This window comes from Myodes glareolus, chromosome 19 (assembly GCF_982192425.1).
Source record: "Myodes glareolus chromosome 19, mMyoGla1.1, whole genome shotgun sequence".
Taxonomy (NCBI): Eukaryota; Metazoa; Chordata; class Mammalia; order Rodentia; family Cricetidae; genus Myodes; species Myodes glareolus.
In genome coordinates, this window is record NC_142044.1 from 44,643,346 (window position 1) to 44,671,099 (window position 27,754).

Here is a 27,754-nt window from a genome sequence, read left to right on the forward strand (position 1 = left end):
GCGCGCCCTCGTGGAATCGGCACCAGGACCCTGTGCGCGTTCGGGCACGCAGCGAGTCTACCTGGTCTCCTTCGTGCACCGCCCCAGGGGCGCGGGCGATGGTTCGCACTGCTCGCGCTCAGTAAGTGGAGGTGCAGTGAATTTCTACTGATAGCCAAAGGAAACAACCCAGAAACCTGGTCCTTAACCGCTAAAAAACAGTAGTGAAGAGGATGGATAGAAATTCAGCCCTTGAAAGGTTAGGAGGCTGTTCCCTCCATCTGACACCCAAGGGGTTGTTCGCCCATCCACTTCTCAAATTCATTCATTCATTCATTCATTCATTCAATTATTTATTGAACATATGCTGGTGCCAAATGCTATTTCTGAATGCCTTGGCCCTGATGGTAGTCATAACCGGCCCCTAACGGAATAGTATCGTCTTCCACATCCCAGGTAGTGGCAAACGTACTTCTCTGTGCCACGATCCAATGCTCAGTACGCTCTTCCTTCTTTTTTCCTCAGCCTTCATACGTAATTCACTAATCCTGTGCTCCTCACCCCTCATCACACTGCTCATCACATTGTCTGCCTGGTTTACAGAAGTCCCTCAATGACTTTCTGCGTCCATCTAAGGGGACTTTCTCCACAGCAGACAAGGCAAACCTTGAAAACCCAGCTCCCCGGGCTGGAGAGATGACTCAGTGCTTAACTCGTTGCTCTTGCAGAGGACAGGGGTTCCGTGTCTAGATTCACGTGGTGACTCAACAACTATCCCTATCCCAGTTCTAGGGGATCTGACACCGTCTTCTGAACTCCCAGGCATGCACATGGTGCACACATACATACATGCAGGCAAAACTCTCAGACACATAAAATAACCTAAATAGAACTCAAACCAGCCCTGTTCACTCCTCTCTCAGTTTGGAGAAATGGCTTTCCTAAGTCCCACCCTCTACCTTCTGATCCTGTTTCCTACATTTATCTTCCTCATTGCCCTCCTCGTGGCTCTTCAAACAGTAGCTCAGGGGCCTTTGGAACTAGCAGTGCTCTCTGCCTACAATGCTGATGCCCTCATTTCCCTTAATTATTTGTCAAAGTGAGGTCTACTCCGACCATTTAAACCTCAAGCTCTCCACTGTGAGAAGTCCACGCTCCATTTCCCCGGATGATTTTCACCTTGTAACATATTTACTCCGGGTGATACTTAAAATTGAAGAAAAGTTGGTAAACAACAATACCAAACACCCACAGCACCTCACAAAAACCATCCAGCACAGCTCAAAGCAGGGTGTAGGTACTCTTCTCTTTCTCTACATTGTGAGGTCAGGGAGGGGACTCAGAGCTGACCTAAATGTCAAGGAGTTCTGAGGCTAGTGACGGGGGCTGGGTGAGAAGGAAGGGCTCTCTGGGCTTCAGGAACTGCAGAGAAGAGGTTGAGGTGGAAACCCACAAGCTCCTGGGCAGGCGTTTGAACGCATTTGCCCTCGGCTTCTAGGAGTCCTGCCTGCCTTAGTGCTATCCCGCAGTCTTCCCTTAAGCGTTTGGATAGGCAAGCTCCAGGTAGAGCTTTGGGACCTACAGGTGAACTGCAGACCCTCACTGGCGGGTGAGAGAAGCCGTAATGGCTAATTTCTAGAGGCAGAGATGGGGCTGACCCAAGGACTTGGTTGCAGGCTCTGTAGGAGCTCGCTTTTTGAAGCGCCCTATCTGATGAACTGCCGGGCTTGGCTCTGCCAGCGTGGGGTGGGACTGGCTGGGCGGTAAGAGGGGACTTTTGGGGGAAAAAAAACAGTCGAGTTCTCCTTCGGTGGTGGGCTGGAGGCCTGTGGGTAGCCTGACGTTGGGCTTGGGGTTCGAGGTCATCCATCACCGACAAGTCCTGCGGTTCAGGCGGGTCCTCACTGCCCAGGTCCTCAGTTTCCCTCTGGTGTGCGTGCCGAGGCGACTTTGCAGATCCCGAGGCCTGGTGGGTACTGGGCGGGGAGAGACCGGGGCGGTAACACGAGCCTCCCGGGCGGGGTCTCCTGGCTCCCGCGGCCACGTCTGCGGCCCGGGCGGAGGCGCGGGGTCCGGAGCAGAGAGCTGTCGCAAAGCACCCGACGACCCAGGCTCAGGCTCTGGAGGTGAGTGCGGGTCGGGCGGGCTCCGGGAGGAGGTGACCTGGAGGGCGTGGCTGAAGATCCCGGGCGGGATCCAGGGATCCAGGCACCCATAGGGCCGCCCGGGGAGAGGCCTCATCTTCAGGCTCTCGTGGGCTCGGCCCCTCCGTGGGGCCCACGAAGGGCTGCGGCTAGAAGGGCCTTCCTCTATTCCGGGCCTGCTTGCTTCTCTTTTGAGCCCTTCTTCCCCTCCCACATCCTGGCTGCAATTTCATCACTCACTACTTGATTAATTCATTATTTAGTTGTATTTGCTTACTTACTACGTGTCTCTCCTACTGCAAAGTAGATTTCGGGAGGACAGGGGCATAGTTTTGTCCTCTGATAGTATTCCTACGAATTCAGCAAGTCTGCACAGGGCTAATTATTGGAGGTTACTGGACAATCAAGCTTATAGACATCCTGCAAATGGGGACAGTGAAAAGTGAAAACATTGACAGAGGGAGGCAAAATGGACAAAGCCAGAAAATGGAGGATTGCTGGCCAGTTGACCTTAGAACAAGCCACTTTGGGTGCAGCAGCGAGCAGGAGAGATTTCTGTGGTACTGTTCCCACAAGTGCTAGAAGGGAAAGCCTTGGCAGGCACTTCATTGACCTACCTAGCCTCAGGGGGTCCATAATTACAGTCAAGAGACAGTGGGCTAAGACCCAGAGGGAAGTTCTGTTGCCCTGGGGGATGAGTGGGGCATTGAAACTAGGAGGCAGGGCTTCCTGCAAGAGGCTACCCTTTCACTGGGCCCTAAAGTTAGAGCAGCAATTGTCACATTTTTTGAGAACTGTTTTACAGGCTCTGTGGGAATCATGTGGCTGAGCTGTGTGGTTAGATAAGAGGCCACCCTGTCCCCTCTTTAGGCTCTTCTGATAAGTGTGTCACCAACAAGACCCCACCAAGGTGTGAGACCATATACGGCCTCTCCTTCATTATGACTCTTGCGGGTTGAGCTGCAATAGGAACCTTGGAGCGCCAGAATTTGGTGGGTGTCTTCAGTACCTCCCGTGCCACTGGAGTTTAACAGAGCAGGTCCCCTTTGACCCGTTGCTGGCTGCCCCTTCCCCTGACTCCATCTGGCTCTGAAATCACAGGTTCTTATTAAGGTGGGCTGGACACCACTGATAGAGGCTGGTCGGGGCCCAGGAAGGTCACTGGATCCTGAACATGGCAGCAGGCCTGTAGTCCCAGAACTGGGGAGATGGAAACAGTTGGATCAGCTCAAGAACATTCTTGGATGCATAGTGAGTTGGAGAGCAACCTGGGCTACACGAGACCCTGTCTTTAAAAAACAAGCAAACAGAAAACCACCATATCAATGTCCTTCCATTCTTGTTTTTCTGATATAATTGTCTTTTCTGTTACAGTTTTTGATATCCAGTTTTTGTGTGTGTGTGTGTGACCCTTTCATGACCTTTGAAAAGAACAGCAAGGAAGACTAGTCAGTGTCCTTCACAGATGAAGTCTGAGAGCTGCAGGGACACAGTGGCAGCCACAGGACTGGGCTGGAGGTCTGAGCTTGGGTCCCTTCCTCCAGGTGCTACCATCTCCACCTCAGCGTTCTTGTGGGAGCCATGAAGCTGAACAAGAGGAGCATGACCCACTATGCTCTGAGTGATTCTCCAGCAGATCACACTGGCTTCCTTCGTACTTGGGGAGGACCAGGGACAGCACCCACTTCCAGTGGTGCTGGCCGAAGATATTGGTTTGTGCTCAAGGGCAACCTGCTATTCTCTTTTGAGAACAGAGAAAGCCGGGCCCCTCTGAGCCTGGTGGTATTGGAGGGCTGCACGGTGGAGCTGGCTGAGGCTCCTGTGCCCGAGGAATTTGCCTTCGCCATTCGCTTTGATGCCCCTGGAGTGCACCCGCACCTGCTGGCAGCAGATGGGCAGGTTGCCCAGGAGGCCTGGGTAAAGGCACTATCCCGAGCCAGCTTTGGCTACATGAGACTTGTAGTCAGAGAACTGGAGAGCCAGTTGCAGGATGCCCGTCAGAGCCTGGCCTTGCATCGCTGTGTGTCCCAGAAGTCTGTTGCCTGCTGCAATAAGCCTTGGACTCCTGACCGCTCAGCTCCAGGCCCTGAGAATGGCTACTTTCTCCCTAGGGACCGAAATTCCAATGGTTCTGTGGAAGAAAGGGGGAGCAGGCCAATGGGTCGGGATTTGACTGAGTGGGAGTTACAGGGCCCTGCCAGCCTCCTCCTAAGCAGGGGACAGAGCCCCGTGTCCCCTGAGACCTCTTGTTTCTCTACCTTGCATGACTGGTATGGGAAGGAGATCATGGAGCTAAGGCGAGGATGGCAGCAGAGGGCCAAGGGGAGCCAGCCGGAGAGCAAGCAACAGGATAGGCCCTGAGCCCCAGTCCTTTGCACTGCGACCCTGACCTGCTGGTCAGGATGCCAGGGTCAGTACTTCAGGAGTTAAATGTTTACTCATTTCCCAGATTTCTCTCTCTGTGTGTGTGTGTGTCCCCCTCCTGCTCTGTAGACTATCTCCAACTTTCAATCCTCCCCTCTGCCTGGAGTGAACTGAGGAATCATGATTTCCAACCTTTTTCCTGAGACCTAGAAAGTCCAGGTGACTGATGGGAACATAATGTAATGTAGGAAGGGGCTGTGCCCCCTGCAGGACACTTTAGCTGTAATTTTCAACATGAGAAGCCTTGGGCATCTGAATGCCAGCGGTGCCAGCAGAAGTGGCCTGAGGACTAATATCGACATGGTTTGTGCAGGGCTCTCTAGGAGAGGCTGTTCTGGTGCTAAAGGGGGATTTCTTTTCTCCCCCCGCCACCTTGTCAATGTCCACTGCTGGACATGGCCCTGGGACAGACAGGCAGCCTTGATCTAGGAGCAGCCCTTCCTGATCTGCTGTCCACGGACACTCCTAGGGACCCTGTCTCCAAGCCTTGTTTCCCAAGACTTGTCTGCCAAGAACCCTCGTGGCTACTTTCTCCTGTATCATGCCAAGTATTGTTTTCTTCTAAGAGGACAAATGGCTGGGTCTTCAGAGCCATAAGCCAGGCCCATCTGTCCCTTTATGTATGTGTGGTGACGGTAACTGTGGGAAAATGTGGGGCTTGATAGAGCTACACCTCTTTCCCAAACAAAACCTGCCTCTTCCTGACCGCCCTGCTTTCCCCGTCTGGGGACTTGGGGCAATCTGACTCAAATCACCCAGGCCCAAAGGCCAGTCTTTGACCTCCAGGAGACTTGAGTTTCATGGTTTCCTTGGCCAGGGTCAGATCCTGTGATGTCAGGCATGGTTCTCAGCCTGCACATAGCATCATAGCCATCTGCCCTTGATTGTACACACAAGTGCTATACCTTTGCTAACTTTCTTGTTAGTGTTCATTCTTTAGTTTGATTTTTGGAGACCAGGTCTCACTTTGTAGCCCATACAGGCGTGGAACTCATTCTTAGCTTTGCAAGCACTGGGATTATAGTTAGGAACCACCACATCCTATTTGGTTTTGTTTGTTTTGTAGCAGGTCTTGGTTCTTGGGAAGGCCTGCCCATCCAGCCCCTCATTCTAGCACATCTGGCTTTAGGTTTTTGTTTTGTTTTCTTATAATCAGAACAGTAAAGTTTGCAGGGTGTGGTCGCAAAGGAGGTAGAGGAGGGTCAGGAGTTCAAGGTCATCCAAGGTTTTTGACTAGACTGGGCTACACGCGAGAAATCTGTTCATTTTGGTTATTATAACCCGTGTTTACAAATGAAGTGTCAGGAGTTGGAGCTATGAAGCCGGTGTCCGAGCCTAGCGACTGAGTGAGTCCGGGAACCTGTCCCGCTGGTGCAACCTCCACCAGTACAGTTCTGCTCTTGCTTGTTCGCTCGCCCTATGGGAAGCCTGCTGCTCACAGACACTATGGGCTCATGTTAACTTTTTATTGTTAAAGTTTCTTTTTATAAATTCAAATACCAAGTAAAGTTTTTCATTACACATTTCCGTTCCTTAATTAATACAAGTTTTTCAGAGGCCGAGGTCACTAACACCTTTACAAACGGAGCTCCAAACGGACGGCCCCGCCCTCCGGAGTCCGGGAGGGGCGTCGTTGTATTTCTGACGTCACTACGTAGGGCGGGTGCCCGGGGCTTTCCCACGGCGACAGTAACGCGGGCACTGCGCAGGCGTAAGGGCTGTGCGGTCGTGTATTCGAGAGTCTCGCGAGGCTTGAGGCGGGTTTTCTGCGAGAAGGCCGCACTGGGTGTGCGGGGTGTGGATCCCTGCGAGGGGCGGAGCAGGAGATGGCGTCCTCGGCGGCTTGCCGGCTGGCCCGGATAGCAGTCCGACCAGGGGCTCTCTGGAGCGGGCCGAGCGGGAGGAGAGGTGGCGATGTCTCCGTCGTACTGGGTAGCTCAGGTCGCAGCCTGGTACCGTCGAGGTCAGTCATCGTCACTCGCAGCGGCGCCATCTTACCCAAGCCGGTGAAAGTGAGTGAGTGAAGAGGCGGGGCGAAGGGATCGAGGCCAGTCATTGGGGGAGTGCGTCTGGCCTGTGTTGATTGACAGGCTTGGAGGCCAATCGTAGTATTGGCACGGACTGGGCTTTGAACCAAGGACCCAATTTGCGCTGTTGGGTTGCTGACTTTGACAGGTGGAGGAAAAAATGCATAAAACCAGTGTTAAGCTGGATTCCTGAACACAAGCTGGAAGGCAAGCAGCGGAATGTGCACTGTCTTGTCTTGAGGGACGCAATGACCCATTCTCTAGAAGAGCTTTGTGTCGATTTATACAAATCATGCAATCTCTGTCTCAGAGGTGATGCGATAAAACAAGCCTGAAGAAATGAGAAGGGAATACGGAAGTAATATACTTAGCAGAAAAAATGAAATGAAGGAAAAAGGACGTGAAGAAGCAGGCCCTTCTATCCTGAGAAGTGTGCCGAGAATCTTGCAGAAAGGTTTTTACAGATGAATCAGGGCAGAGCCGGCGTCCGAAGCTGGTAGCAGAGTTAGGTCTTGACAACGAGGACCACGTCCTGTTTTTTTTTTCCACCACTGAACTCTGTCACTTGCCCTTAGTGCTCTTAAAGAAAATGGAAAGTCTCTTACACCAAAGGTGTGCCTTGACTGCGGGACTGTGTAGAGGTGAAGGGTTAACGAAATCTTTTAGAGATAGCCTGACCCGTATGAACAGTTGACCGCAGTCGGGATTCACAACAAGAAGCAGGAAGGTTCAGCTGTTCTATAAAAAGGCACAGCTAGGGGAACCAGAAAGCAAACACTAGTGAAGTGTCACCTGCTTCCCTCCAGTCCGTGCTGTTTTTTCATGGTTTTAAAGTTTAATGTGCTGCAGTTTCTCAGGCAGCAGGCACCAGTTACTGAAGAGAGAACTGCATGGAAGAGCCTTTCACTGCACATCTTCTTAAATTCATTTTTTTATGTGTATGGGTATTTTGCCTGCATGTATGTCTGTGCAGCACTTAATGCCAGATGCCCACAGAGGCCAGAAGTGGGTGTGATGTTTCACGGAACTGAAGTTACTTCCTTATGAGAATTGATATGGGTGCTGAGAACCAAACCCAGGTCCTCTGGAAGAGGAGCCAGTTCTTAAGTGCTGAGCCATCCTTCGAGCCCCTGAAACTCACTTTGATGTGTGTCGAGCTGACCACAGACTAGCCATGCTAATCTCTCACCCAGTTGTTTGTGGTTTATGCAAGGAATTAGCAGGTGGTGTCTAATTTTTAGTTGCTTATTTTCCTAAATTTAGTTTAGCTTTATGCTTTTCTTTCTGGCATCCATTTTGATGGCCACCAAACTCACTGTCTCTTTGTTGCTCTGAATTTTTCCAAAGACTTTAAAACTCAGTTGGTGTCCGGATCTGGGGTCACTGGAGGAAATGCCCCTGAGGACCAGGGCATGAGGTGCGGCCATTGGTCTCCAGGGCTCACAGCACTTCTCTCTCCGCAGATGTCCTTTGGTCTTCTCCGTGTGTTCTCCATTGTGATCCCCTTTCTCTATGTTGGGACACTCATTAGCAAGAACTTTGCTGCTCTACTTGAGGAGCATGACATTTTTGTTCCAGAGGATGATGACGATGACGATTAACAGGTAAGACTTGCCTTTTTCCTAATTGGACAGGAACAAGAAGTAGGGTGGAGCTTCTGGTCATGATGCAGTTTGGCCTGTAGCAGCATAGCTACGCTCAAGACAGAAGGCTCAATGAGTTCACCCACTTGAGACGTCTGTCTTTCTCTTACGTTGGATGGGGTAATTTGACTGAGAGAGTCACTGTTAATCTCTGTCAATAGGTTAAGATCCTAGCCTTTCAGTTGCCCTTGATGTACCTTCATTCAGTCAACTGACATTTTCTTGATGATTTAATATGCTTTACACTTTATACAAGTCATGTAGCCTCTGCCTCAGAAGTAGAGGGGTAAACCAGCGAATCCTGAGGAGGGTAAAGGGAAAGTAGAAGTAAGAGACAAGTAAAAAGGGAATATGGGGAAGGGGAGGGGCGCTCAGTCCTGAGAAGTGTCCAGGGAATTTTGAATGTTTTTTTTTTTAATTTTTCGAGACAGGGTTTCTCTGTAGCTTTTGGTGCCTGTCCTGGAACTAGCTCTTGTAGACCAGGCTGGCCTTGAACTCACAGAGATCCGCCTGCCTCTGCCTCCTGAGTGCTGGAATTAAAGGCGTGTGCTACCACCACCTGGCCCTTTTAAAATAATGTCTTTATTTTATGTGCATTGGTGTTTTGCCTGTGTATATGTCTGTGTGAGGGTGTCAGATCTCCTGGAAATATAGTTATAGACAACTGTGAGCTGCCATGTGGGTGCTGGGAATTGAACCTGGGTCCTCTGGAAGAGCTGCCCGTGTTCTTAACCACTGAGCCGTCTCTCCAGCCCCGGAATCTTGAATTTTTACAGATGAATCAGGACAGCTGTGAAATTGGTGTCTGAGGCTAATGGCAAAGTTAGGTCCTGGTATCTAGGATTCTTAACCAACCTAGTGAGGCCAACAGCTTCTGACTGAAATTTAGACACTGACAAAGGGGTGGGGATATACCTCAGCTGATAGCCTGGCAGAGGAACTGGGTTCTATTCCCAGTACCCACTTGGGCAGCTCACAATCACCTGTAACTCCAGCTCCACGGGATCCAACACCCACACATGCTAAATACACATATAAATATAAGCAGTTTTAAAAGGCAACTAGCAAATCCTCACTGCTGTCAGGTTTTTGAGTTAGCTCACTATGTAGTTCTGGCTGTCCTAGCACTCACTATATAGAGCAGGATAGCTTCAAATTCAGAGATCGGCCTGCCTCTGCCTTCTGAATGCTAGGATTAAAGATGTGTACCCTGTTATTGCACCAGCCTAGCCAGTATCCTGCTTACAAACCCTTGTTGCAGGGCTCCCGGTGCTCTTCCCATTCAGCTTTCCTGTGTTGATTTCCTGTGCTATAATGTATGCTGCATGGCTATAGACTGTCACAGGCAAAGACACTCCTGCCTCTCTGCCTGCCTTTCTTATCGTGATCTGGTCATACCTCCTACGCCATTTTTATCTTCTGTATTCCCAGCTACAGGAAGAAGTAACCTTGAGAGGGCCATGTCTTCTGTGGTCATCCCAGGGTGGGCTCTCTGAGGAGTCATCATTTTATTCTTCTTCTAACATTTACTTATTTGCCTCTATGTGTATGAATACGGTACTCATGGAGGCCAGAGACTGTTAGATCTCTTGGAGCTGGAGTTACAGGTAGCTTAGAGCCATTTTTTATGGAACTGAACTCTGGTCTTCTGCCAGATCAGTATGGGCTCTGATCGGCTGAGTCACTTCTTAAGTTACCTGCATTCTTATCTGTCTCCAAGTATTAGCTAGTCTCCAAGTATTAGCCCACTGTTTTACCACTCTGTCATAACTCTACCCATTCTTCCTTGTCTTTGCTACATCTCCCTTTACCTCCTATTTGAAAGTGACTATTATTAAAGCCTGGTGTGGCATCACAAGCTTTTGTGATCCTAGTACCCAGGAAGTAGAGGCAGAGCTCAAGGAAAGCCTGGGCAATAGGAGCCCTTATCTCAGAAAGCAGAAGAGAAATGCTTCGGGTATTTCTAGTGGCACACACCAGTAATCCCAGCACTGGAGAGGTAGAGGCAGGAACAAGTTCAAGATTATCCTTGGCTACAGCGAGTTTGAGACTACTCTGGGTTACATGAGACTGTGTGTGGTTTATTTATTTTAAGTGACTGATGCTTGCCTTTCTTACAGGACATGGAGAAGTGCAGAAAGGAGAAAGTACTAATAGACAAGTGGTCACACGCTCAGCTCCTTCCCTATTGGCAGAAGGGTCAGAGAAAGCCAGCCCTCAGCCTCACCTCCTCATGGTTTGTGACAACAGCCCAGAATCCTATGTTTTGGGGAGGTTCCCTCAAATGTGTTGTCCACAGAGCACTGGAAACTATGAGTGACATAATAAATACGAGCCATGTGTGACCGAAAGGCTGCTCCCATTTCTCACTCCCAGCAGGCTTTGTCGTCTCTTCTGTGTTCAAGAAGCATCTTATTAAAAGCCAGGACATCCAGGCTGTTACACAACCACAGACATCATTGAGGGGACCGAGAACTTTTTTCCTTTAGTTATTTTTAACTGCTTATCTGTTTATGGGTGCCCCTGGAGGCCAAAGGCATATGATCCTCCTGGAACTGGAGTTAAAAATGATTATGAGTTGTCTCAAGTGGGTGCTGGGAACCAACTCTGGTCTTCTGCAAAACCAGCAAGTGCTCTTAACCAATGAGCCATCTTTCCACCCCACTAACCCCCATCCTGAGACTTAAAATTTTTTTTTTACTTTATAAATCTTCCCTCAAAGCCACTTAAGCTAACTATAGCCTTAAGCCTAGAGGGGTTGCCACTTGCCAAACGGAGTTTTGATACTTCTTAATAGTTAGAATGTTTTGTAAAACTTGGGCTCGTGGGGGTGTGTGTGGGAGAATCCCTGGTGCTATGGGGTCATTCAGTAAGTACGTCTAAAGACTGAGTACCTTTTGCCAGCATTCAGGACTGTTCAGGGAAGGAGGCAGAAAAACATTGGTAGTTCAAGGTCATCTGTGGCTATAGAGTGAGTATGGGGCTATCCTTGGCTACGTGAGATCCTGTTTGAATAAAGTGCAGGACGAGTCTGTTCTTTGTTTGCATTGAACTGTTGTGCGCCTGCACAATGAATAGGAAGCTAATTTCATTTTAAAGATCAGTGCTTCTAAGTAGAAGGTCTAGGCCTTGAGCAGCCATTTTCCAGGGGAAAATAGATCATCTTGTCAGTCCTACTTCTGCCCCCAGTGTGGGCTCTGTTCCTCTTATAGGAAGAGCCTTAACACTAAGATCCCAATCTTAGAAGTACAACTACAATAACTAAGTGCATGCATAGTAAGCACAACTACAGTGACAGACTCACTCAGCTTCACAGCTACTGGGACAGAGTCTGGACAGATGAGAAGCCTTATCCTTCCCTGCTTCCTCATGCAAGAATCCTATACAGCTGACAGCAAGCACCATACTCCAGGGAAAGGGAATAAACATGGCGTGTACACCAAAGACACACATGCTTAGGCAAGAAGTGAGAGACCACAGGAAATGGGTTTACTAGTGCAAGTTTATCACAAAACAACCATCAAATAATGAGTTTATTTATACTCTAAAATAGTTAAATATTAACATGCACCTTATGGGTCATGGCCAATATAGAACTTGGACAGGAAGTCCTTTGGCCTTGGTGTTTCTGTTTCATGGAAAAACCGCATAATGTGTGTCCGCTGTTTCCACACTTTGATGGTTTCCTGGAGCTCCATTTTCCCCTGTGCACGTGAATGGAAGGTAGTCAGTTCAAGCCATCAAATGAAGAGAACAACACTCAAGTTTAGTACTCTGTTTGGTATGGACTAATGACCCTGGGTAAGTAAATCTTCTAAGGCAAGTTTCTGCATTTGGAGGGTGGTGGGACTCAATGACCCGCAGCTTTTCAAAGAGAAGTAACTAACAGGTAGGTTCCCAGGACTGAACAACACGATTGGTTTAACGTCATGTTTCTATGTAACAGTTCTGTGGTATTTCCTGGTTTGCCATAAGCTACTGCTGATGGACCATGACTGGCCTGGGAAACACAAGGTCCACAGTTTGACCTCATTTGTACCATCCCCGAAGCCATCCTGCTTTTCTCTTCTGGTGGTTGGCATACAGGTGAGACAGCGACTTCCAGGGGTGGCATCTTCTCCCCCCCTCTTTTTTTTTATTTTAGTTTTTCGAGACAGGGTTTCTCTGTAGCTTTTGAGCCTGTCCTGGAACTAGCTCTTGTAGACTAGGCTGGCCTCGAACTCACAGAGATCCACCTGCCTCTGCCCTGCTTCTCATTGTTAAAAAGTCACAAAACGCAAGGCCCCGGTGGACTTCTCACAAGCTTATTTAGGGGCTGCGGAAAGAGGCTATCTGATTCCAACCCAGGCTACATAGTGTTTCAAAAGTGGAGGCCTCCATGCCTTTAATTCTGGCACTTGGGAGGGAGAGGCAGACAGATCTCAGGGCCAAGCCAGGTCTACACAGTAAGACCCTGGCTTTAAAAATAAATGGTTGAACTAGGAAACAGCAATAGCTGCTAAGTCAAGAGCTGTCTCCCTGGCCCCCCCTTTCTTTTGGGTGGGGAGGGGAATTTGAAACAGGATTTCTCTGTGTAGCCCTGGCTGGCCTCAAACTCACAGAGATCTGCCTACCTCTGCCTCCTGAGTGCAGGGATTAAAGGCGTGCACCCCCACCCAGCAGCAGCTGGTTTTTAATGGAGGTAGTATTCATTTGAAGACTCAGAAGCACAAGACAAGCTGGCGGATCTTTTAAGTTCATCAGAGAGGGTTAGTTACCTTAATGACCAGGAGATCAACTACTCTGGGGTCTGTGACGTGAGCATTCTTCATGAACATTTCTCGGACTTTATCCCGTCCCTGTTTCACAGTGATGTCCAACTGGAATAACTGCACTAAAGAGAAAACATGATGGCTGTACAAATTAGACCATTTAAACATGTTTTTAAGATGCCTGTATCAGTGGATATCCAGTGAAGAAGAGGCTCCCACATAGCCCATCCCTCAGCCTGGACACAGGTCATGCTAAATTGCCTGGAGCTCAATGCTCTTGACTTGACCTCCAGAGAAGCTGGGAGTACAGGTGTGCCCATGTGATTTCTGTGCATGTGGGAGTGAGTGAGGATAGAATCTAGGTCCTTTCACATGTCAAGAGTTGACATTTCTATAAGATAATGTAGTGTAACTACATGAATTTGAGAGTTGAAAGTACTGCTAAGGGTTTGTGTAGGGATGGAAGGCTTTTCTCTTTGGAAGGAAAGGCTTGAGCTTTACATCTCTAGGTCTTAATTGAGATTGATATTCAGCTGTTATACGTTGCTGCCATCATGGAGTCATGAGCCACTTTACCATTCCCCTCCAATATGATGGACTGAAATGGCAAAATAAACCTTTCTTCCCTTAAAAGGGGTGGTGGTGGCCTGAAGAGGTGGTTCAGTGTATATATGTATGTATGTGTATACAAATATAACTATATATATATAAATAATACATATAAATTTAAAAATAATAAAATATATTTTAAAAGTCACAATATTCAGCAATCCACTACATCAGTGCCTAAAACAGCGGCACAAACTCAGTGACTGAACTTAATGCGCTCCAAGGGTGTCCTGTGGAAAACAGGTTGTAAACTGGACTTACTGAGTGGTAACATGCCTGTAAACCCAGCCTGTAAGTTGGAGGTTAGCCTAGGCCTGTATGGTACCACAGATAGACAGAAAGATATTGTTTCAAAAGAAAGAAAATCAGGTTTTAGCCACTTTCATCCCCTGACATGCGGCCTTTAGCAGCTCCGCTGATGTCATCAAGCATACAAAAGGACTGTAAATTGTTAGATGGAAGGGCAGGCTGATGAGGCATACAAGGCTAAGAGACAAAATATCAAGGGTTTACAGACATTACAGTTAAGGAGATCGGTATATTCGGTTAGTGAGGATACCTTGTGCTTTGGCCATTCTGCAACTAGCTAGCAAGAGTGGCACATGCCTGCAATCCCAGCATTGGGAACTTAGGCTGGTGGATCAAAGGTCTGAGGGAAATCCTAACAAAAATAAAAACAAAAACAAGCCCAGTGTGGTGGCACACAGAGGCAGATGGGTCTCTCTGAGTTTAGGGCCTGTCTAGTCCAGCAAGTTCCAGGCCAATCAAGGGCACAAAGTGAGACCCTGTCCCAGAAAAACAAAACAACAAAAAGTCACAAAAAACAAAAACACCACAAAAAGGTACCCCCCAAAAGATGTCATAATAATCTCTGAAAACCATTAATTAGGGACAGCGGTGTTTAAATCAAGTTTGAGTCTTTCATTACACTCACATTCAGTGATCTTGGAAATGGTAAACAAATTTAGGCTCTCAGAGAGTAGCTGAGGGATTTTGGAAAAAAACAAAAAAATGGGGCTGTAAGATGACCAGGACACTAAACAAATGCACACTGGCACAGACCCTGGAATTTAGAATCTCACTTTTGTGAAGCACCAGACCTAGAGAGACCAAAGTGCTCTCAAATAAACATGAGTCTCAGGTAGGTTTGGCTCTTTCACTCCAGTCTGTTCTAAGAACTGTGGGGAATTCCGCCCCCATTTGTGCCTTCTCCGAGGTTTATGTCAGTGACTATAGTAACCTATTTAATATAGTAATTCCCTGAAGAAGACAGTATTATGCCTATTTCACAGATGAGTGAACAGTACAAATGGAAAATCTTACCCAAGGTCATACACTGCTAATAAAGGGCAGAACCCGAGGAAAGTGTTGCTGCCTCTCAGTAGCTCTGAGGTGTGCCATGGTGCTGTCCGTCACTCACTAGAAAATGCCTTCCCCCTCAGATCAGCTGTGGTGGTCCATGTTAAATACACGTCTACTCAACAAAAGATGTCCCTGACATCTGAACTCTCGCCCCTTTTAAAATTCAGCACACTGACAGCACTGAGGGCGACACCAAGATAACACTCCGCATTCAGGACCAACAGCGGGTGAGCAGATTCGATTCGCCGTTATCTCAGGAAAAAGAGGTGTTCTGTAGCAGTAGGGATGAGATTTCAAAATACCAGAGCAAGCTGAGTTAGCAAAGCTAGGGAGACCTGAGAAGCCATTAAACCTGGAGGCTTTCAAGACTCCAGGAAGCTACTGAATGGCCTTGGCCAAGACGTTTCCCTCCTATGGTCCAGTTTGTTTTCCAGAATGGGGAATGGCTAACTGCAAGTCCTTCGCCAGTTTGGTTACAAAATCCAATGGGCATCTGGAACATGTCTGGAACTGTAAGCTGACCCTGGGATCCAGAAATTCCCGGGGCTAGCTCTGGACCACGGCCCCGTCAATTTGTCTCTCGGTGTCCTCAGCTACAATCAAGAGTCACCCACAGTCCCTGCTCTCCCCTCCCAGGGGCTTGGTAAGAAATACAGGGACAAAAGCCACCAAAGCGGCTAGGTCGCTCGGAAGCTCTGTCCCGGTGTGGGGCACGTCTGCCTCGCATGACCCTCTTCCCCCGAAATCCAGGAGTCGTTTCTGCCCTAGTCGGTGACCTCAGCTCGGCCGTGAGACCTTGGGCAGATGTCTCAGGGCCCTGGACGCACCCCTGCCTCTCACCAGTGTTCGGCACCTCCCGATACCAAGCGCGGTAGAGCTCGCGCACTCTCCGCTTGGCCTCGTTCAGGTCGCGACTGAAAATTGGCTTCACCGAGGTGCTGGCCGCAGCACCAGCCTGCCGCAAACCGCTGGCCGCCATCTTGCCGAGGAAGCCCCGCCCCCTGGGCTCGCGCACGCGCTGTGCTAGGTGAGGCGTCGCCGCCCCTTCTGCGGTGCGAGAGGGAGGTGGATTGGCTGGAAGCCTCCCCGGAAGCCGGGCTTTTGGAACGGGGAGCGGCGCTTGGGGCGGTCGATGTGGCGCCGAGGGTCTCCCGGAGCCAGCAGGGGGCGCAGCGTCCAGGTTTCCGTCAGCGGTCTGAAGCGCGACGCCCAGGCTCGCCCACAAGTTTGTTCCATCAGCCCTGCGGGTAGCAGGTTCTGAGGAGACGGCCTCTGAGGTAGATGATGGTGCCACCGTGGCGGTCTTTCCGCAGTGACGGTATATACTGCTGAACGTATTGTGTGTGTCCGAAAAACCGTTTCTTCCAGACATGGTGTAGATGACAGAGCGCCATCTGGCTTGAATTTTTTTGACGTTTTTCTGGGAGGCAGATAATAGTAATAACTCCATTTCTTCCTTTCTTTCTTTCTTTCTTTCTTTCTTCCTATCTATCTATCTATCTATCTATCTATCTATCTATCTATCTATCTATCTATCTATCTATCTGTTTACCTCTTTATTTTAACTTGTCTTTGCTTCGGGAGGCAGATTATAGTAATAATCTCCATTTATATATATTTAACTCACTTGTCATTGCTTTTCATTTTTGTCTGATAGGAACTCTCTGTGTAGACCAGTTGGCCTCAGAACTTGTAGTGACTTCTTTGCCTCTGCAGGTGTGTGCCCACTGCACCTGGCTGTGGTTGCCTTTTTTTAAAAAATTTTATTGTACGAGGGTTTTACATGCTTGTATGTCTGTCTGTGCAGCACGTATGTTTTTGGTGCCTGCGGAGACCAGAAGAAGGCGATGTTTACCCCTGGAATTTACCATTGTGAGATACTTTGTGGAGCTGGGAATTGAACCCAGATCCTCTGGAAGAACAGCCAGTGTGCCTAACTGCTGAGCCATCACTTGAGCTCCTGTGGCTGCGTTTCTTGAAGCAGGAGCTCACTATGTAGCCCTGGTTGGCTTACACTCCTGATTCCCCTGCCTCAACCTCCTTGGGTGCTAATACACCTTAGCCTAATGAACTCCTTTTATACAAGGAATTTTCCATTCCAAACCGTGAACGCTGGAAGGATCCTTAAATCATCAGTTCTGAGTATCTCTGGCTTTGCTGGCATGTCTCATAAGGTTATCACTGGACATCAAGTGTAAAGAAAACAGAAACCGCTACTGTAACAAATGGTTCCCTAAGTGTTTAATGTAGCTTAATCTCATAGCATAGTATTGTTAGCATTCTTACTTTTCAGGTGAGGAAAGCAGTACAGAATCTCAGTCACTTGTCACATTAGATCACCTCCCTGCCTGATTCCTGATGAGAAGCCACTGCCTTTTTCTTTTTTTTTTTAAAGCATAAAATACCCTCATTTATTTAACTTAAATTTTTTATCCCTTAAGTATTCACATTAATACATCTTATAGTACATGTGAAATATGACAACATGTGAGTTATGCAAAGTATACTATATTAAAGAGCAAGTCAAATAGCAAAGGACCTAACAATTTTGGAAATGCTACTCAATCCTCTCTTTTTCTGCTTTATTGATCTGGGCAAAGAAATAAATGCCTGGAAACAAAAGATAGAATTTGCAGTATTTCCCCAATGATAACAATGAACTTTCCCACCATGAATGAAGTAGCCCGTGCAGCCTAAGCTAATGACATAGAAAGGAGAAGCTCCTACAGTAACGACAGCAGTCCTCTGGTCTGTCTCATCATTATCGTAAAGGTGGTTATCTCCACTGCAGGCTGGCCCAACAAGGGGGTGGCCACTGCCTTTTTCTGAAAGCTCAGTTGATAGGGACTTTGAAAGTATTGGGGAAGGGGGTGGGCGGCAAGGCACAGAATTGAATAGATGAGGGGATGATCTTGCTGTGTGACTCAGCTGGTGTAGCTTTGACCCTATATCACTCAGTCTTTGTCCTGTCAAGGGATAGTGAATATTTTTCCATTTAATATTCTTTTTCATATTTTTTCTTTCCTTCTTTTTTCTCTCCCTTCCTTTATATTTTAACCTGGCAACCTGAAACTCTCTATATAATCCCATGTACATGGGTTCACGATCTACCATAACTCAACTCTAGCAGCAGGGAATCCAGTACCCTTTTCTGGTCCCCATTGAGCATCTGAACACATGTGACACACACATACATGCGCGCACACACACGAGAGATAGATAGATAGATAGATAGAGAAATCTTTAAAATTTATCAAGACTTGTTCTTGCTTCTGCAGCACACAAAGTAAAATGGGAATGAACAGAGAAGATTGACTTGGTTGCTGTGCAAGGATGACATACAAATTTCTTAAGTATTTAATATTTTATATAAGTGACCCCAGAAATTATAAAGATAATCATACTATAATACACAGACCCAGAGAAACTAAATAAAAATGAAGGCTCAAGGGGACACATGGTTCTCACTGGGATGGGGGCATAGAAGAGATTACAAGGGTAAACTCAGGGTAGGTGAGGATATGAACAGGAGGGAACAGGTTGCGGGGTGGAGGGAGAGAGTACTGATATTGGGGGGCATTTCAATGGTAACATAGAAAACTATGTAGTTGTAACTCCCAGGATTCCATGAGGGTTATTCTAGGAAAGACTCCTAGTAATGGGAGATAGGGAGCCTGAACTGGCCATTTTCTATACCCAGGCAAGGCTTCTAGTGGAGGGATTGTGACACCAACCACAGCCACAAAACCTTCAACCTATGATTTGTCCTGCCTGCAAGATGTGATGGGGTAACATGGTGCAGAATTTGTTTGAGTGACCAACCAATGACTGGTCTAACTTAAATATAATAATTAGCTAGAGGTCCAGAACAGACTGGTGTATCAGTTATTAGAATTTGATGTCTTTCTCTTGTTTTTTTTTAAAGGTTATTTTTGATCATGGCTAAATCTTTCTAATTGTCTCTGATTGACTGGCATAGAAGTGACAAGTTTTTTTTTTCTGTTGGCTTTTTTAGTGTTATATAGAGACCTCCTTGTCTCATAAAGAGGAGGTTCAGTCCCTCTTTATTCTGAAGAACAACCTCGGTTAAAGAATCTAACTGGACTTCCAGACTGGAAGCAGAATTTTTAGATGGCCCAAGTCTATGCCTCCATGAGTAATGAGTTTTTAAGAAGTTTTTATTCCCCATAACTAGGGCTGAAGTTTCAACCACAGTGGAGTGCATGATTCTCACTCCCACCAATACGGGAATGGGGGCAGCTTGTTGTGCTTGGCGAGGCCAGGAACCTAAATTGAGGTGGGCCTCATGGGCAGCCACCATTGCTGCCAGCATTGCCATAGCAACAGCAGCAGAAGGTGCCTGTGAGCGTACAGGAAGTTGTGGACCACGGAGAGAGGACTGGGGCAGGATCCTGCCATTTAGATGTTTCTCCAGTCAACAGAAGTGATAGAAATAGAGATGGACAGAGAGACCCACAGTAAAGACAACCAAGGGTGGTGGTCATCACACATTCATACACCTGAGCAGACCAGGGGAGTCTGGTGATATCTCACATGGATCCCAGACGCTGGATCAGCAGCGCCCCTTTGTACTTTAAACAGAAGGCTTCTTACCCAGACTTACCACTGCAGGTAAGAGACCAGCTGACATCAGAATTTCTTTCCCTTTTGGGGTGAAGGTATCAAACTCCTCAAACTTTAGGCAGCAGTTGATCTAAGGGAGTCATAGGGTCCTGAAAAGTCTTCAGGTTCTGTACACCCTAGGAGTTCCTTGATCTCTGCACACTTCTCTACTCTGAGGATCTGAGACCCCCCTGGCCCCCCCTCCCCGCCCAAAGTGTCTCAAGCTTTAGTCTCTGGGGATCTTGGAAGAACCTCTAGAAATGTTGTGGGGTACCCACCAGAGAAGACTGCTCAGACAAAGGTCTAAAACAATAGAAAGTCTTTATTAACTGTCTAGACACTGATTCCAGTGCAGTCCTGAGTCTTTCTAAGAGTGAGCTTTCTGTCTTTTTTCTTCGTTTTTCTTTTCTTTTCTTTTTTTAAAAAAGAATATCCTGGATTGACACATATCAGTTAACAAGAAGAGTTAGCCAGAAGCAAAACTACAGAAGCCAAAAAGCAAGGTTAGTGCATTTAGAGACTTTCCCAGAACTATGAACTGTGATGGATTGGGTGTTTGCTTTCATTATGGCAAGAGGTGCTGTCAGTGTGCTGAGTTTTATGGCATGAATGGTAATTCCATCATGGAGAAGGTTGTGCTAAGGTCTGGGGATCTACTAAGGTCTGGGAGCATGTACCAACACCGAGCTTGCTGGTTCTGCCAAGCTTTGTCTCACCTTCTCACTGTGCAGGGGCCTGGGCACCAGTAACCCTGATGGGTCATAGTGGTGACTAAGAAGCTAGGGAGGTAACCCATTCTGGACACCCATAAAGTGTTTGAAGGAAGCAGCTGGTACCCTATGAGTAACCTTGGGCACTTAACCTGGCATATCATTTCCAGCCCCTGACTTCTCTGCAGCTCTGGAATGTCATGGAAGTCAGGCAGTAGTGGTGATAGTTAGCCTCAGCTGTGTGGCGGGTGGAAGTGGGACTGAATGGGGGCTTCTAGGACGAATCCTGCCCTTCCCTTCTGTGTAACTGACACTGTCACCTATCAGCAGTCCTTTCTGGCTCTCCTTCCAGGTGTTGGCATCTATGTACAAACATTATCAATGTGGGTGAGAAAAGTGAGGGCTGGGGGAAGAGGCAGGGGTAGGTATCATTTTCTGAGTACAAAAGACCAGTCCTTTCCTTGGGGTCAAATGGTCATGTAAGAATAAGTAGGGAGTTGTGAATATCCAGGGGAGCCTACCGAGATCCTATTCCAGCCTGGAGATCTCATGGGGACAGTTTAGTTCAGAGTAAGACGATTTATTGCATGTTAGGACCCCAACAGGGCAGTGAGAGTTCGTCCTTCCTCTTAGCGGGGAAAAGCACAGAGCTGGTATGGGGATGGGGTTGTCAGAGCACCAAAGACCCCACGGTTGCTGGGTCGGGGCTGTCCAGCAGGCACGGAGAAGTTAAAGCGCTGCAGGAGGCAGGTGAAGAAGAGGAAGAGCTCCATGCGGGCCAGGGGCTCCCCAAGGCAAGCTCTGCGGCCTGTAGGTGGGAGAGGGATTCAGTCAGACAGGGGCCTAGACTCACAATTTAGGACATTCTAGGAAGGGGGAGGGAAGCCAGTTAACCCACAGGACCTGCTGAGAATGGCATGAAGGCCTCATGTTTCACAAAGTGGCCCTGGGCATCCAAGAAATGCTCAGGATGGAAGTGGAGGGGCTTCTCCCAGACAGTCTCATCCTTCAGCACTGAAGACAGGTTGGTGATGAGGGTCGTGCCCTGGCAGGAGGCACATGGTGTGAACATGGACCGGGATGGGGACACTACGACCACATGTACAGTCTCTACCTCACATACTTAATTCTTTCATGTAACCTCAGTTCTAGAAGCGTCTTAGCTTTGATACTAAGACAGGGATAAGTGACAAGTGACATAGGTATACACACTGTCACCTGTACTTGTAGGTAGTGACTGCTACAACCACCCTAGCTAATTTTTGCTTGCTCTATTTTCTAGCTGGGGTTCTGCTCTACACTTCTTGTTACTGTTCCACTTCTCATACTCACCAGAGGAGGTTGGTACTGTGCAGTTGAGAATAGATTGCCTTGATTCCAGTCCTTCTCAACTGGGCAACTCAGGCCGCTAGCTGACTGGTAACAATAACTGGACATTGGAGGGCCCCAGGCCTACCTTAGGGATAAGGAAGCCCTGCAGTTCAATGTCACGAGATGTCTTGTGGGGCACACCAAGTGGGAGGATGTCACCAAATCGCTGCACCTCATGAATGACAGCATTGGTGTAGGGCATGTGGGCCTGGTCTGCCATCTCTGGACACCGCGCCTGCCCTATGACTTCATCAATTTCCTTTTGGACATGGCCTGGAGAAACAGCATCCCCCTAGTTAAGGATCCCCAGGCATGCCCCTTGTCCCTCTACTACCTATGTGTTAAGGGCTGGGTCCATAGGAAAAAGATGGCTGTCACCCTTGCTGGAGTCTGGGTCAAGTATCCCAGGTAAGCTTACGGGGTGTAGCTCACCCCTCTTTCTTCTTTCTTCCCAGCCCCAGCCAGACTCACTCTGTACATCCGGGTGCAGGATCATGAGCAGCAGGGCCCAGGACAGTGTGATCGAAGTGGTCACCATCCCTGCCATGAACAGATCAGCCACCACCATACGCAGGTTCTCATCATTGAAGCTGCTCTCAGGTTTTCCTTTGGCCTGAGCCAGGCAGAAATGGTAGACTCAGTGGGGAGAGGAAGACTCTCAGTGGCCTCCCATTGTCGTCCCCAGGCAACCCAGGTGCTGAGTCACTTGGTGATACACAGGACATCAGCCCATAGCCCCGGCCCCATCTCTTGCAGCTGCCAATCACCTTCTCCACCTCTGCCAGGTAGGCATCAGTCAGATCTCGGGGTGGCTGGGTAGGGTCTCGGGTCATCTTGTGCTCAGTTAGCAGCTCATCCTGCAGGGCCATGAAGGCCTTTTTTCCAGAGAAGACCTTGTCAGGCAGCCCTGGGATGTTCAGTAGCACCGGGAACACATTCAGGAACTGTAAGCAACAGAGAGGACCGATAGAGGGACCTGGGTGCTCCCTGTGCTGTGGTCTCCTAGAAGAGTCTTGGTTCCCAGCCTCCTCCACGATAGACTAGTAACATAGTCCCTCCAAGTGTGAGTCTCTAAACTTCCTGTTTGCCCTGAGCTTCCAGAAGGGCTATCATACTGTGAAAAATTGCAGACTTGTGTGCCTTCCACAGGTACTTCACCATTTCTAAGCACTCGGCCCCAGTCTATCCTCTCCCCTCCCATTGAAGTTTGTACAGCTCCTCCCAAATGCCCTCTCTCTGTCACTCCTGCATGTTGATCATCTTCCTGAGAGGCCCCACTGTATGTAGTTATCTGGGTACCATGGGCAGGAAGCCCGACTCCTCGTCAATAGTATCTCTCAATAAACTCAGAAGCCTGATGAAGCGTGGATCATCATACTCAAATCGGCATGCGTAGAGGAGGGATGCGATCACATTGCACACTGCTTTGTCCAATAGAGTGTTGGGGCTGAAAGGGCGTCCTGTGAGTGGAAATGCCGGTCAGGGTGTTTGCTGTCTATTCCCACCTGTACCCGCCAATCCATCACCTACCATTATAGTTGGTGAAGGCAGCACAGAGGCATCTGGCCTCCTCGGTCACCCACTGCTCCAGTGACTTCTTGCCCAGGCCAAAGTGACGAAAGGTGGACACAGAGAAGCGCCTCTGCTGACGCCAGGAAGACCCATACTGTGCTAGGACAACACCTGGAGGACCACAGTTAGGCTTAAAAACCTCATCCTCTTTTCTGGTCCTGTCCAACTTAATCACCGCTGTAGTCTTTATCACTACTGTAAGATCCTCTGTCCATCCTGTAGCTGTCTGCTTTTGCTGTCTTTTCTCTTGCCTGTCCCTCCCAGACAGTTGGTCCCAAACTGTCTCTACTCCCCGAACCCTCTCTAGTTTCCATTTTCCCACCACGTTTGTCTTTTTCTGCATTTGCCTTGAGAACGTGGTCCAAAGCCCACGTGGTCATTTGTATGCAGTAGTGGCCGGTCAGCAGTGTCCTCGCTGTGTCTCACCAGTGCCTCGCGCAGGGCTGTCAGTCCATTTAGGACAACCACTGACTCAAAGGCCAGCTGTAGGCTGAACAGGTCCCCAAAGCGGCATCGCAGCTGTAGGCAAGGAGTTAGTGCATTACTGGCAAGCCTGGATCCCTGTGCTTAGCTGTACTGATAGAATATGGCAGGGCGGTCCAGTAGTGATTCTCATAGAAGGATGAAATCTGGTATTACTTGTCTAAGGAGTCACCTACAACTCTTTATCAGTCACTTCACCATGGATCTTGCTAGTGTCATGTATTTGCCAACTGATCCACTAGCATCCCCATGTCTAGATGCAGAAACTAAGACTCAGGGATGTTAGTAGGGAGTCTGAGAATCTGAACTAGCAAAATGATGGAAACAGTAGATGCACCTCTCTCAACTTTGATTTCCTGACAGAAACACTTGGTCAGGATCATGGCCTCTCCCACATTCTCAAAACATTTCCCTCTGGTGGAATGAAAGGAAAGTGAGACCTATATAACTTGATTTTCCTTTTTATTATATTGCGTGTTCATAGTTTTGGGAGTGTTTGTGTGCATGTATGTGCATGTTTGAGCCAAGGTCTCAGTATGTAGCCAGTGCTGTGTAGGAACTGGCTATGTAGACCATGCTGGTTGTTGAACTCACAGAGATGTGCAGGCCTTTCCCTTATCTGAGTGCTGGGATTAAAGATTTGTACCATGTATTGGGTTTTTATTCTTTTAAAGATTTTAGAGTTTGTTTTGAAATAGTCCCATTTTGTATTATGGGCTAGTCTGGAACTCAATATGATAGACCAGGCTTGCTTAGAATGCAAATAAATATGTCTGCCCCTGCCTCCCAAGTACTGCGATTAGAGGCATGCCTCACCTGGCTCTCAAGTTTTGGTTTCTTAGGTAGTTTCATTAAGGTGGCCTGGAATTTATAACCCACCTGCCTTAGTCTCCCAATTTCAGGCATGTTGGAATTGGGATGCAGCCCCAGCACCATCACTACCCACTGTATTCCGTCATGTTAACTAGATCTCAGACTGACTCTCAGGTCCCATCCCACCTCCTGGCATTGACTTTGGGAAGTTCGTGTGTCCTCATTCTCCACAAGGGAAGGAAGCCTCTTCACTTGCTTTGTCCTGGGCACCAGCTCCTGCGCAGCATGTAGTTCCACTACCACCCCTGTGTTCTGATGACCTCTCCTGACCTCCAACAATTCCCTTACCTTTTGGAAGCCCGCTGGCATATTCTGGAAGTCCACCTGCAGCAGGTTTCCAAGCACAGGCAATGACATAGGGCCTGGTGGATAGCGGGCAGTCCAGCGGTGGCGCCGGTGCATTAGGTCCACCAGAAGCAGGAAGATGGCCAAGAATATGGCCACAGACCACAGCTCAGCCCCAGTCAGCAACCACATGCCTGCCCCTATGGTCTCTGGAACCACTTCTTCGTCCTCACTCTGGCCACCTAGGACCAGGAAAAACAGTGTATTCACACCCTCGGCACTCCCTTGGCCTGGGCTGGTGTTTTAGAAAGGAGCCAATCCTGCCCTTTGCAAAGCACACAGCAGATGCAGGTCTTTTCCTGGCCAAAGTGTTGTTTTTCAACTTTCACAAATGTGACCAGCGAGACTCTGGGAAGGCACCTGCTCCAAAATGACAGACTGGGACCTCCTGTGTGATCTGTCAAGCCTGACTCTAGGCAGTATGATCCTGGGATCCTCCTTTAAAAACCCCAGAGTGTTGCCCGATGTTACGGAGCAGGACAGGCAGTGACAAGACCCAGCAGGGCACAGGCTCAGGAGTGGGGTGAGTATCTTTCCTGAAGAGGCAGCTCTGCTGGAGGAGAGGGGTATGGGCCTCCTTCTACGGTGCAGCACTTTATTACAGTCCCCCCGGAAAGAGACTGCTTAAGGGAGAACTCTGACGGGGCAGACAGAGAGACAGAGCTTGTGTGGTGTCCTAGAAACTGGAGCACTTCCATTTCACTAGTCTGTTTCTGAGTATTCTTGTGGGGGTCCAAGGCCTTTTCCAGCAAACCGCCGAACAGGTCCTCTTCTCCCCACAGTAGGACTACAGTCTTCCATTGAGCACCCCTGAGTGCTGCCTTCTCAAAGGCCCATCTACGTTCAGGACATAGGCAGCAGAATAAATGTCAGGACAGTATCTGTCACATCCCCCAAACTGTATCCTCTATGTGTAAAAAGACAGCCTGTCCTTTGAACAGCATTTCTGACAGTGGAGACAAATTTCACAGGGTACGTCTCTTCTCTCCCTCTCAGACAGCTGGATAGGGTGAGGGGTTTGTAGCTGAGCAAAGAAGGATTGGACCCAGTGCTCTCAAAGCCATAACCTCTAATTCATCACCAGCAAGGACTTGCCAGCTGCGCCCTAGAGCTTAGAAGTCACGCATGTAACCAGCAGGTTCACTCCGGGCGAGAGAACAGTATAAAGGCTTAACAGAGCACAGGCCAATGGCCACTGCAGTCACTGCCATCACGGTCAGCTGAGGCTTTGGAAAACATTCCATTCAGTCCCTCGTGAAACATTTTGTTCCCTAAGAATTATCCCAAAACGTTCTGTTCTTTGAAGCATTATTTGTACACTCCATGTCTGTCTTTAGGATCAAGCTAAATGGTGGGCAGCTGCTTTTATATCCTCCTCGGAGCCCCAGTGCAACTCTTTCCAGATGCCGTGGGAACAGCCCCACAAAAAAAACCCCAAAATCTCCAATCCCTTTCATCCTCAGACCAGGAGATAATAATGTTAAAGTACAACAGGATATTAATTGTGCATTCTAGTTGGTGGTCCATGGTCGTTTCCTGTAAATTCCTTGTATGCTTAGTGTAGAATTTCTTGCTTCTGTTTCCTTTTTCTTGTTTGTTTTGAGAGAGGATCTCACTATGTAGTTCTGGTCTGACATGTAGACCAGGCTGTCCTGGAACTCAGAGTTTTTCCTGCTCCTGCCACCTGACTGCTGGGATTTTGGCTCAGTGTAGATTTCTTTTAGTGTTTCCTAATTAAATGTTAATGGGTCCTCTAAGATGGCCAGTCACTGACAACAACATTGCAGGGGCAAATGGTACAAGCAGGGCTGGCAAGGGCCCACTCACCAGCTCCTTCTTCCCTTCCTGACCTTCAGTGAACCCCAAAGGACAAGAAGCAGGGTCTTTGGAGAGAAGTCTGGTTTGCTTAGGTACTTCCTGTGTTCACAAGAACCAGAATACACTCCAAAGGGAAAGTTATGCGAAGGGCCAGGGTAGGGTCTTCACCCTGCTCACTTCAGAGCAAGGTCCTCAGCCCTGAAGCCTGGCTATTCCCTGTTCCAGGGCCTTGTGTCTTTTGGGTAAACCTCAGGAACCTGCTCTTCATCAAACCCAGGGTTGTTCTGGCATCTTAGCCTTAGCCTGGGACAACTGAAAACAGCTTACTCCATCCACCCTCAAGAAACAAGAGGCCCTGGGGTTCCCCCCTCAGCCCTCTCTAACAGGGAAAAGCACCATGCCCAAAGGGGAGGGCCTGCCATGCTCCAGGGCCAAGGTCACCCGGTTCAGGAGCTTAGTGGGGGGTCTGTCTCTCACCTCTTCTGCAGTGTAGGGGCAGAATCACAAGCCCAGCCTTGACAGTAGCAGTTCTGAAATCTGGCAGAGAGGCAAGTGGTTTCTGGAGTCCCGGAGGAACTGGAGGTGGAGCTCCGAGGAACAAGAGTTCTGAGGAGGAGGAGGGGTGCTATGAGGAGCAGCAACTCTGAAGAGAAAGGCACAGGGGTAGGAAGCAGGATGCTCTAAGTAGGAGGTGACTTTCCAGGGTCCAGAATCCAATCCAGGGAGGTGGGACTACTCTGAGGAGGAGGAACCACTCCCGGGAGGAAGGGGTGGTTCTCTGAGGAGGAGGGGACACTCGGGGAGGTGAGGGGGCGGGGGATGCTCAGAGGAGGAGGAGCCATTCGGGGGGAGGCGGGGGACATGCTCTGAGGAGGAGGAGCCACTCCAGGGAGGTGTGGGAGGACCTCTTAGAAGGAGGGGAGGAGTTCGAGGATGCCTTCTTGGGTAGGGGATCCCAAATGAGGAGGAGCTCTGAGAAAGAGACCTTAGCCCTGACAGGTCTAATGTCAGAGTCTTACA

General features: G+C 48.7%; 4 protein-coding genes and 1 non-coding gene across 6 annotated transcripts; 3 read left to right on the plus strand and 2 right to left on the minus strand.

Moving 5' to 3' along the window:
• Positions 1–13: 13 nt before the first annotated feature.
• On the plus strand, positions 14–6,070 carry Pheta2 (PH domain containing endocytic trafficking adaptor 2). 2 transcript variants are annotated; one of them, XM_048445039.3, is made up of 3 exons: positions 14–2,105; positions 3,225–3,374; positions 3,498–6,070. In XM_048445039.3, the coding sequence occupies exon 3, from the start codon at positions 3,705–3,707 to the stop codon at positions 4,482–4,484; it is 780 nt and encodes a 259-aa protein (XP_048300996.3). In that variant the 5' UTR covers positions 14–2,105; positions 3,225–3,374; positions 3,498–3,704; the 3' UTR covers positions 4,485–6,070. The 2 variants fall into 2 exon arrangements, with proteins under 2 accessions (XP_048300996.3, XP_048300994.3); XM_048445037.3 differs by lacking the exon at positions 3,225–3,374.
• Positions 6,071–6,286: 216 nt separating this feature from the next.
• Positions 6,287–10,568, plus strand: Smdt1 (single-pass membrane protein with aspartate rich tail 1). Its single transcript, XM_048445042.2, has 3 exons — positions 6,287–6,559; positions 8,038–8,178; positions 10,338–10,568. Exons 1-2 carry the CDS (start codon positions 6,374–6,376, stop codon positions 8,173–8,175), a joined length of 324 nt encoding a protein of 107 aa, XP_048300999.1. The 5' UTR covers positions 6,287–6,373; the 3' UTR covers positions 8,176–8,178; positions 10,338–10,568.
• Positions 10,569–11,701: 1,133 nt separating this feature from the next.
• Positions 11,702–15,946, minus strand: Ndufa6 (NADH:ubiquinone oxidoreductase subunit A6). The gene is made up of 3 exons (XM_048445041.2): positions 15,780–15,946; positions 12,975–13,090; positions 11,702–11,921 (listed from the first exon to the last, which is right to left on the minus strand). Exons 1-3 carry the CDS (start codon positions 15,916–15,918, stop codon positions 11,790–11,792), a joined length of 387 nt encoding a protein of 128 aa, XP_048300998.1. The 5' UTR covers positions 15,919–15,946; the 3' UTR covers positions 11,702–11,789.
• Positions 15,947–18,201: 2,255 nt separating this feature from the next.
• Positions 18,202–18,307, plus strand: LOC125407511 (U6 spliceosomal RNA). The gene has a single exon (XR_007234236.3). It is a non-coding gene; the product is annotated as a U6 spliceosomal RNA (small nuclear RNA).
• A 1,559-nt stretch (positions 18,308–19,866) lies between these two features.
• On the minus strand, positions 19,867–27,471 carry LOC148118977 (cytochrome P450 2D4). Its single transcript, XM_087899117.1, has 10 exons — positions 27,212–27,471; positions 24,860–25,098; positions 23,563–23,734; positions 23,174–23,326; positions 22,943–23,103; positions 22,411–22,587; positions 22,115–22,256; positions 21,729–21,916; positions 21,176–21,317; positions 19,867–21,080 (listed from the first exon to the last, which is right to left on the minus strand). The coding sequence occupies exons 2-10, from the start codon at positions 25,046–25,048 to the stop codon at positions 20,902–20,904; spliced, it is 1,503 nt and encodes a 500-aa protein (XP_087755243.1). The 5' UTR covers positions 25,049–25,098; positions 27,212–27,471; the 3' UTR covers positions 19,867–20,901.
• Between the last annotated feature and the right edge of the window lie 283 nt (positions 27,472–27,754).

Excerpts from the sequence above, each read along its gene's own strand:
- Pheta2 (XM_048445039.3), top strand. The coding sequence starts at position 3,705 with ATGAAGCTGAACAAGAGGAGCATGACCCACTATGCTCTGAGTGATTCT.
- Smdt1 (XM_048445042.2), top strand. The coding sequence starts at position 6,374 with ATGGCGTCCTCGGCGGCTTGCCGGCTGGCCCGGATAGCAGTCCGACCA. Across the intron at positions 6,560-8,037 it reads TCTTACCCAAGCCGGTGAAA|ATGTCCTTTGGTCTTCTCCG; the intron begins GTGAGTGAGTGA and ends CTCTCTCCGCAG.
- Ndufa6 (XM_048445041.2), bottom strand. The coding sequence starts at position 15,918 with ATGGCGGCCAGCGGTTTGCGGCAGGCTGGTGCTGCGGCCAGCACCTCG. Across the intron at positions 13,091-15,779 it reads TCGGGAGGTGCCGAACACTG|TGCAGTTATTCCAGTTGGAC; the intron begins GTGAGAGGCAGG and ends TTTTCTCTTTAG. Across the intron at positions 11,922-12,974 it reads TTGATCTCCTGGTCATTAAG|GGGAAAATGGAGCTCCAGGA; the intron begins GTAACTAACCCT and ends TCACGTGCACAG.
- LOC148118977 (XM_087899117.1), bottom strand. The coding sequence starts at position 25,048 with ATGTGGTTGCTGACTGGGGCTGAGCTGTGGTCTGTGGCCATATTCTTG. Across the intron at positions 23,327-23,562 it reads CTTTGGACCACGTTCTCAAG|GTGTTGTCCTAGCACAGTAT; the intron begins GCAAATGCAGAA and ends GTGGTCCTCCAG. Across the intron at positions 21,081-21,175 it reads CTTCATGCCATTCTCAGCAG|GCCGCAGAGCTTGCCTTGGG; the intron begins GTCCTGTGGGTT and ends TCCCACCTACAG.